Source organism: Enhydra lutris, unplaced genomic scaffold (genome assembly GCF_002288905.1).
Source record: "Enhydra lutris kenyoni isolate GAN:26980312 unplaced genomic scaffold, ASM228890v2 scaffoldscaffold10, whole genome shotgun sequence".
In the NCBI taxonomy this organism is placed as follows: Eukaryota; Metazoa; Chordata; class Mammalia; order Carnivora; family Mustelidae; genus Enhydra; species Enhydra lutris.
Genome location: NW_019154094.1, coordinates 2,766,411 through 2,775,941, shown reverse-complemented (window position 1 = coordinate 2,775,941; position 9,531 = coordinate 2,766,411). Strand labels below are relative to the sequence as shown.

Sequence of the window (9,531 nt, the reverse complement as noted above, 5' to 3'; positions counted from 1 at the left end):
AATGGGTTGGCCCAGGGCCCCGAGTCAGGGGCGGAGAGGAGTTGAGCGGCGTTGGCGCTTCCCTTCCTCAGCTCCGGGAAGCCCTCCAGGGCCCGACGGGAAGGGGTTAACTGCGAGCCGCCCCCTCCCCCAGCTCTGCATTTAATTAGCGGCCCTGCAGGGGCGCAGAGCTGGGCCAGTGGGGTGGGGGGATGGGAGAGAGAAGGGGGACTAGGGAATCGGGGAAAGTGGAGGGGTTAGACACGGAGGGAGAGGGACGAGAGAGGGCGGAGGTAGGGAGGACAAAAGGAAGATCCGGAGCCAGCTGTGGATTCGAATCCCGTCTCACTAGTGTCCCCCGACTCGTACCTCTCTCCTCTAGTCTGTCTCCCCCGCCCCTCGGCATAGGAATCCCCTCCACCCACTCCCCACCGCTTCCCGAAGGCCGAGCAGTGAGCCGGCAGTGAAATGTCAGCTTTCCTTCATTGGTCCGTTTGAGGAAACTGAGGCCCACAAAGATGGAGTGACTTGCCAGGGCACAGCTCTGGGACGCCCAGCGCTTAACTGGTAGGTTTTGCAGGGATTTGTCTATGTGCCGGGAAAACAAAACAAAACAAAACACGAGACACCCGTTCGTCTGACCCTGGGGCTATCACGGCGACGTAGGCCAACGCAAGCGAAAGAAAGGGAGAGGGCGACGGTGTGGGACAGAAGCGGCCTGAGGCTGAGGGCCGGGGACCTGGAGCCCTGGGGCCCAGCTTCGGTCTCGGCTAGGCCACTCGCCTCTCCGTGCCTCAGTTTACCCTCTGCGCAGCGTCAGGACAGCTGGAGGGCGGACTCTGCCCACCACCACACCCACGACTTCCAGTGCTGCTTGGGGCACCAGTCGGATGCCCGAATCTACGTGGCCCCGCCTCGCCTTGACGTCGGCGCTGACGCCACCCGCCTCCCTCGCCACCGGGTCTGGCCGCAGCGCGGGGTTAACTTCGCGGCTGCGGCTGGCGGCGCCGAGGCCCTCCAGATCCTTTCCCCACCCCCGCCGGAGGAGGGGCCAGGCTGGGGGGAAAGACGAGGGGCAGGTCCTGGGCAGGCCCAGCCGCCTGGTGAGGCGGGAGGTCTCGACCAGCCTCCAGGCTTTGGCCTGCGCCGTTCCCTCCGCGTGGAATGCGCCTCCCGCCCCGGTCCAAGTCCATGTTTACAGCGAAGTCTCTCCCTCCGGCCGGGCGCTGACCCCTCCGGGCCTGGGAGTGTCCTTATCGGGTTTGGTCTCCTTGGGCCTGGGGCGGAGTCCTCTCACCCAGCAACCCATTGTTTCAGGGTCGAGTTTCTTCCCCCCACTTTTCAGATGAGAACCATCGAAACCCAGAGAACTTAGAGAGCTCACCCAACGAGGGTCCGCACCGCCCTGCCGAGCCCCAGCTCTTGGGGCTCCCAGCCCCCACTCCTGTCGGCACCCCCATCCTTGCGGCGGGGGAGGGGACCCTGCAGGCCCCGCCCTGCCCCAGGGGAAGTGAGAATGGGGGGCCCTCCCCCGCACCCTCACCACTTCCTCCCGGGGAGAGGCGGTGGCGAAGGAAGGGGGGAAGCTGGCGGGCGAAGGAGTTCACGGTGGCGGCCTCAGTTTGCGAGTGTTGTGGGGCGGAGGGAGTGTCTTTGCCTCCCCACGCCCAGGAGACACAAGGCTGGTGTTTCTGTGTCTCGCGTGCCGGGAGGCCCCCCAAACTTGCTCTTAACTTGGAGCCCCTTCCTAATCAACTGGGAGTATGCCCGCTCCTCCCCGCTCCGGAGGCCCCGCCTCCACCGCTTCCCTGCCCTCGTCTGCTGCCTGCTTCGCCCCGGTTCAATCTACTCCCCCACTGGGGCCCCGGCTCCTCTACTCGGCCCTCTGTCCTGCAGCTCACGGTGAGCGAGCGAGGCCACCTGTATTCCAGTCTGCCCTCTGAAAATGGGCATGGAGCCATGCTTGCTCAGAGCCTGTGTGTCCCTCTGAAAACCGTGGACAGATGTCCCTCTTAGCAGTGCTGGCGTGGGGCTATTAAGAAAAAAATGTGGGGAGTGGGTTTCCCATCTTGGGGGCATGGATGCATCCTCTCATCCATTAATTAGCTCATCCATTCATTACTTCACCCAATCATCCATTAACACCATTCACGCATTAATTCCTTTACTTATTTAATTCATACTTACTGATTCACACATTTTCTCCTCCCCAATCCCTGGGCAGCCTGGGCAGGACGTCAAGGGCCCACAGCTCATTGCAGAAGGCTGTCAGGGGACACAGGACCGTGGGTGGGGACATCCCCAAGGTCTTGAGGAGGAAGCAGGAGCTTCTACTTAACTGAACCAACCCCGAAGTCTCCCCAGAGAGGCCCTGTGGGGGTTCCCCTGCCCAAGGAGCTGCTACCTGGCGCCACCACCATCATTTGTCCCAGAAAATGGGTCAGTAAACTTAAAGGCCCCGGAAGCATGCTATGGGATGCAGGCAAACCCCATGTGTTGTAGGTGCTCACTGCCAAGGCTTGGCACATTACTGAGCACCTGCTGTGTGCTGAGGCCCTTAGGGACAAAAACACCAAGTAGATCCCTATGGCCCCTTCTTGGCTTGGCTTGGGGCTTCCCTGCCTTCAATGCTTTCTGGATATTTGGACATCCCAGAGCATCCCTGAGGAAGGAATTCCTGGGTTTTGCTTTCATTTCATCGTTTTTCAGTTTCTTTCTATTTATGGCAAGAGAAACTGGTTTTCCATTCTTGGTGGTGACATGGAAGTTTCCCTTTTGAAATATATGTGCTGAAGTAAAAACAGAAAAGGGGGTCGACCTAAAGGAGAAATAGTGACATCAGCATAAAGCATACTTCTTCATTTATGGTGGGTATTTCCTGTCTCCTACTGGAGTATCAGCTCAGGGGTTGATGAGGGATGGTGGAAAACCCTGGCCCAGCACACAGGATAGGGCACACAGTAGGTGCTCCGTAGAGGGTGGTGAACAGCTCAATGATGGTGCTGGAGGTTGGCTGAAAGATAAACAAAACCAAAGCAAATCAGCTTCTCAAGCTGGTTTAGCAAAGTCGAGCTCACCACCCTCCGATCCCCAAACTTCAGGTTTCCCCCCTCTGTCTGGGAAAGAGCCTAACGCGGGCCTGGGTATACAGCAGATGCACATTAAATGTTCGCTGGATGAGCGCAGGAATCTTGCCCATCCTGGGGGTGGGGGAAGAAGGTGGTGGTGTGAAAAGTTGTTTTCTCCTTTGCCCGGGCGCCCTTCCGGGCTCACTGTGGCCCGTCGATCAACGAACACGGGGCTGGGCTGGGCCGCTCATCCGGGCCTGCGGGAGGCTGGGAACACTGCAGCCTCCCGGTGCAGTCAACAGGGTCACCGGTCGTAAAGCAGGCTGTCAGTCTGGTTCCATCCGGGCTGAAAGGACCTGACGAAGCGTCAGTTTTCTCGTCGTAAAATGGTCTCGTGAGACTGGAAAGCGCCAACGCCGGCCCGGAGGACTGGGTGTGGGTCCCCTCCCCGCGGCCGGCCAAGCACCTGCACAGGACGGGGGAGGTGACTGTGGTTCCTGCTCCCGGCGAGGGCGGAAGCGGGGCAGGAGCGGAGGGGAGGGGCCACCGCTTTGGCCGGTAACCCGATCCTTAGGAATGCGCGGAGGCCAGACGCGCCCCCGACCCCAAGACGGCACCCCTTCCCCGGCCCCCTCGCGGGGTCCCGCCACCCGCGGATGGTCCCCGCAAGCCCCACCCCCACCAGCCCATGGGTCCTAAGCGCCAGAGAACGTTCCCCATGAGCCCTACCCAGACCCGCGGGGTCCCGAGCGATCCCCCGCAAACCTCCCCCTTGAGAGGTTCCTCCGCCTCACCCCTTTCTGCTTCCTGCTTAACTCTTTTTTTTTTTTCTCTTTCTTCGGCGCTTTGCGTTTTATCAAGTAGATTTGAGGTCCCTGGGTCTTCAAATAAAGACTAAACATTAAACCGAGTTGCAGTTTGCTTTAAATAAGCATAACCTCAACGCTCGATCGAAAGACAGAGAGAGAGAGGGGGGCGGGCAGGCCCCAGAGAGAGAGAGAGAGAGAGAGAGAGGGAGGGAGGCAGGCCCCAGAGAGGAGCGAAGGAGATTCAAACCTCGCCTGGGGCGTGGGGTAGTTTCAGCTTTCCTTCCCTACTTAGGATAGGGGCTGGGGACCGGGCTGAGTTTTCCTTGGGCCGGTACTGTGCGACCCCCTGGGGGCAGGTCCCGCACCCTCCCCGGACTGCTCTGGAAAGTGAGATAATGTCGTGGAGCCGCTGGGAGAGTAAGGGTGGAAAAATCAGGGTCTAGGCTGAGCCCTGTGACCGATTTCTCCCTCAATCCCATCTTCCAGGGCCACTGCCACTGCACTGGACATATCTACCCAAGGCTCCCATGGAAGCCCGCTTTCCTTCTCTCTGTGTGGCTTCAGGAGGCTCCCACAATCCAGCCCCACAGGCTGTCTCCATCAAAGTGGCCAGCTGCCCCAGGGCTTTTGCATTGGTGGTTCCCACTGTCTGGGATGCTTGGCCTTCAAATTATCTCCAGCTCCTTCTTCATTCAGCATCACCTCTGGTGCACCCCACCCCAATTACCCAACTCTAAAACATACCCCAAAATCCACAGAGGGGGCACCATTCTCCTTGAAATTGTGTTTGAAGGTTCCTCCTTCAGAGCCTGTGCTGGGAAGGTGAGGGTCTTTGTGTCATTCCCGTGTGTCCCCATCACTTGGCTCACAGTAGGAGCTCAGATAGTGTATATGGAAAGAATGAATGAATGAGAGAATGGGAGTTATCCCTAATTCACTGTGTATGATTGGTTGGTGGATTTAGCTAGGCTCCCCTCAACCTGCCTGACTAGGTAGGGACAGGGTTGGCCCAAATGGAAGAGCAGGTCTAAGGTGTCCCAGAGTGCTTCCTGGCTAGGAGGAAGGAGAAGGTAGGGAAAATTATTGGGTCAGAGGGAACAGCAAGTACATAGCAGTAGAGACTGAAGAAGCCAGGCCTTGAAAAGTAGCGCTGGCAGAGTCTGTCCAGGGTCACTCCCCATACCTAGGGGCCAAGGCAGGTCTTCTCTAACTAGCCTCAAGAACCTTCCCCTCCCCCATCTGGGGTAGACAGAGCCCCACAAAGATGGTGGGCAGGCTTAACCAGATGGTGGGGGGTCACTTAGGGGATTCTTTGGGCATCAGGTTAGGGAAGGCTTCTTGGAGGAGGAGACATTGGGTTTTGAAGCATGAGTAGGAATTTGCCTGGAGGGTAAGGAAGGGCACTCCAGCTAATGGAACTCCAGACCAAACAACCATACACAATTAAGGTTGGCTAAATAATAATAATAATAATAATAATAATAATAATAATAATAATAATGGCACCTGGGTGGCTCAGTGGGTTAAGCCTCTGCCTTTGGCTCAGGTTATGATCCCAGGGTCCTAGGATCAAGTCCCGAATCAGGCTCTCTGCTCAGCAGGCAGCCTGTTTCCCCTCTCTCTCTACCTGCCTCTCTGCCTACTTGTGATCTCTGTCTGTCAAATAAAGTCTTTAAAAAAATAATAATAATGGAAAATACTTATAGAAAACATGGAGTTCTTACTATTTTTTCAAATCCAATGCAAATCACAATACTCAAGGCACCTGACTGGGTTCATCCGTAGAGCATGCAGACTCTCAAATCTCAGGTTCCAGAGGTCCAGCCCCAGGATGGGGGTAGAGTTTACTTAATGAAAAAAAAAAAAAAATCACAAGACTCCATGAGGTGGGTGAGATTATTCACTCCCATTTTCATGAGGTGGAAAACTTGAGTCAGAGAGACCTTGGACTCCTGGTGCCTCCATTTCCCAAGGCTTGTTTGCTGGTCAGTCTTTCAGCTCAGGCAGGTTCTGCCCATAGTTTACCAGACCATTCACCCACTTGTCAAGGTTAAGGCCCAAGGTCAGGGTGGAGGCTCCCTAGGCCACCCACTCACGTCCTGCCTTGGGGAGAAGCATGGCCCCATTTCCTCCAATCTAGCCCCATTGCATAGGCCTAGAGAGGGGGGGTCTCAGAGCAGAGTTAGCAACAGGCTGGAGGCTGGATCCCCTCTCATCAGGGGTCCCTTTGCTCAGGCTGGGACCTGAGAGGTCAGGTCTGGAGGACACAGAGACTACAGCAACCAGACCAGGCAGCGTTCTCCTTTAACACTGAGCCAGGTGCTCTACCAGATGTTGGGAGACCCAGCAGGTTCAGGATAGACAAGGTCCTTGCCCTCCGGGAACTTTTGGTCACCCTGTCATTCTGAACGCTTCCAAGGCTCTAATGGAAATAAGGTGAGTGGGAGGGATATAAGTTTGCCCTGGGGAAGGGAGCATCACACAGAGGGTATAGCATATGCAAAGGGCCTGAGGCATCAATGGGTTGAGAGGCCAAGGCTCAGAGAAGGTGAAAGGTTAGAGGGAGGTCTGTGGAAGAAGGGTCCTTAGCCTCCACCATCTGCCTGAGAAATTGTCTCTAACCTGAGTGTGGTGGGAGGCAGGGAGGAGCTGTGTGAGGGAGCTGTCAGCCAGACCCAGGTGTCCCAAGAATTCCTAGGGAGTGTTGGATAGGTTGTTACCTCCCTCCTCCCTCATATTCCACCTCCAGCCAGCCTTTAGGGAGGCCCACTGAGCGCTGACAATAACCAAACAGTATTAAATAGTTAACAATTACCAGCTGGGATTCTGGCCTTAACAACAGGGAAGGGGAGGGACGCTAAGAGGAAACTGGGGGGGGGGGGGCAGTAGTCAACCACCCTCACCTCAAGACCCACAGCAGGCCCTGTCAGATGCAGAGTAAAAAATACAGGCGGCCGCCCAGGAGCAGGAGGCCAGGTGAATAAGAGATCTGGCGGGGTCGCACCTTGCTGAACCTCGGTTTCCTGTCTGTAAAGTCAGGAAGTCGGACTCCGTACTTTTAGACTCCTCAGTGAGAAGTATCAGGCTCAAAGCGTTTCCAGCAACTTCTGGCAGCTCTCCTTTTCCCTCCCTCGTCTTTCTGGGGCAAACACATCACCGCAGATTTAAAGGTGAGGGTGAGACAGAGGCAGATCTGGCCAAAACGCCCAGGGAGCCACCGAGATCAGCCCCTAAGGCCTTCTGCCGCCAGCCCGTACAGAGCCAGGTTGGAGGAACTCTTAAGGAAGGCACTTGTAGGCGTAGTGAAGCGGGAGGTGCCTTGGAGTTATTTATCCATCCAGGCCCATCCCCCGCCGGTCCCCGGAGGCCGGCACCGCCCCCGCCCCCGCCCAGCCGGGGCCCCACGCGCGGATACGGGGCGGGGCTTGGGGACGGGCAGGCGGCTGGTGGCCGGGCTCATCACGCCACCCGGGACGTGCCTTGGCGGGAGGCAGCACTGGGGGCATTGGTCGTACACTGCGCTCCCGGGGCGGGGTAACCGGGTCCGGTTGGCGGACCCGCCCCCATGACGTCAACCCACAAGGCAGCGCGCTGTTGTGCGGTTTACCGCGCGTCACCGGGGCAACGGCAGCCAGGGGAGGGCGGTCGCGGTGTAGCCCCGCCCCACCATGCAAATGAGCGACGTCACCTACGCCCAATGGCGAGCGGGGGCAGTGAGCTCATCGCGCTGGGCCGAGGCTATAAGAGGGCGCGCGAAGTGCGCGGCGCAGGAGCCGCCGCCAGTGGAGGGCCGGGCGCAGCGGCCTCGGCCGGGGCGGGCGCAGGGCCGAGCGGACGGGGGGGCGCAGGCCCCCCGGGCGGCCGCTGCCACTCCCCCCTCCCCCCCCACCCCGGGCCGGCGCGGCGGGGGAGGCGGAGGATGGAAACACCCTTCTACGGCGATGAGGCGCTGAGCGGCCTGGGCGGCGGCGTCAGTAGCAGTGGCGGCGGTGGTAGCTTCGCGTCCCCGGGTCGCCTGTTCCCCGGGGCGCCCCCGACGGCGGCGACTGGCAGCATGATGAAGAAAGACGCGTTGACGCTGAGCCTGAGCGAGCAGGTGGCGGCGGCGCTCAAGCCCACGGCCGCGCCGCCCCCGGCCCCCCTGCGCACCGACGGCGCCCCAGGCACGGCGCCCCCCGACGGCCTGCTCGCGTCGCCCGACCTGGGGCTGCTCAAGCTCGCCTCGCCCGAGCTCGAGCGCCTCATCATCCAGTCCAACGGGCTGGTCACCACCACGCCGACGAGCACTCAGTTCCTCTACCCCAAGGTGGCGGCCAGCGAGGAGCAGGAGTTTGCCGAGGGCTTCGTCAAGGCCCTGGAGGACTTGCACAAGCAGAACCAGCTGGGCACGGGCGCGGCCTCCGCAGCTGCGGCCGCCGGGGGACCCTCGAGCACGGCTGCGGGCACCGCGCCTCCTGGCGAACTGGCCCCGGCGGCAGCCACGCCCGAGGCGCCCGTCTACGCGAACCTGAGCAGCTACGCGAGCGGCACCGGGGGTTCGGGGGGTGCTGCGACGGTCGCCTTCACCGCCGAGCCTGTACCCTTCCCTCCACCGCCGCCCCCCGGCGCACTGGGGCCGCCCCGCCTGACCGCGCTCAAGGATGAGCCGCAGACGGTGCCCGACGTGCCAAGCTTCGGCGAGAGCCCGCCGTTGTCGCCCATCGACATGGACACGCAGGAGCGCATTAAGGCGGAGCGCAAGCGGCTGCGCAACCGCATCGCTGCCTCTAAGTGCCGCAAACGCAAGCTGGAGCGCATCTCGCGCCTCGAGGAGAAAGTGAAGACGCTCAAGAGCCAGAACACGGAGCTGGCGTCCACAGCGAGTTTGCTGCGGGAGCAGGTGGCGCAGCTCAAGCAGAAGGTCCTCAGCCACGTCAACAGCGGCTGCCAGCTGCTGCCCCAGCACCAGGTGTCCGCGTACTGAGCCCGCGCGCGGGGCGCATGCGCGGCCCCCCTCCCGGGGAGGCGGGCTCGAGTGGGGGGGTGGACGTGGGCGCCCCGGACTCGGAGAGGGCGCGGCCCCCGGGACACCCCCCCCACACCCCGAGGGTGCCAGGATTTCGAGAGGGCGCGGTCCCTGAGGAGCCTCCGAGGGTGCCCAGGACTGGAAGAGGGCGCCTCGGACTCGACAAGCTGGACCCCCTGCTCCTGGGGGCAAGCGCATGACCCCCACCCCCCCGCCCTCGCGCTGCCTCTGTTCCCCGAGCGCGGCCACCCAGTGTTGCACAAACCCGCGCGCCCCAGCAGCCCCTTTGTACACACCACCGCAGAAGGGGGCTCCGAGGGGGCGCAGCCTCAAACCCTGCCTTTCCTTTTACTTTTTTTTTTTTTTTTTTTTGCCTTTGGAAGAGAGAATAACAGAGTGTTCGATTCTGCCCTATTTATGTTTCTACTTGGGAACAAACGTTGGTTGTGTGTGTGTGTTTTTTCTTGTGTTGGTTTTTTAAAGAAATGGGAAGAAGAAAAAAAAACCTCCCTTCCCTTTCCTTGCTCTTGCTCACCCCCCCTTCCGTCCTTCCGACATCCCTCCTCCCGCCCTTTTTGTTCTGTTGTTTTGTTTTGCTACGAGTCCACATTCCTGTTTGTAATCCTTGGTTCGCCCGGTTTTCTGTTTTCAGTAAAGTCTCGTTACGCCA

The 9,531-nt window shown here is 59.8% G+C and overlaps 1 protein-coding gene across 1 annotated transcript; it reads left to right on the top strand.

The window, feature by feature from the left end:
- Positions 1–7,682: 7,682 nt before the first annotated feature.
- LOC111143797 (JunD proto-oncogene, AP-1 transcription factor subunit) lies at positions 7,683–9,531 on the top strand. The gene has a single exon (XM_022497679.1). The coding sequence runs from the start codon at positions 7,776–7,778 to the stop codon at positions 8,817–8,819; it is 1,044 nt and encodes a 347-aa protein (XP_022353387.1). The 5' UTR covers positions 7,683–7,775; the 3' UTR covers positions 8,820–9,531.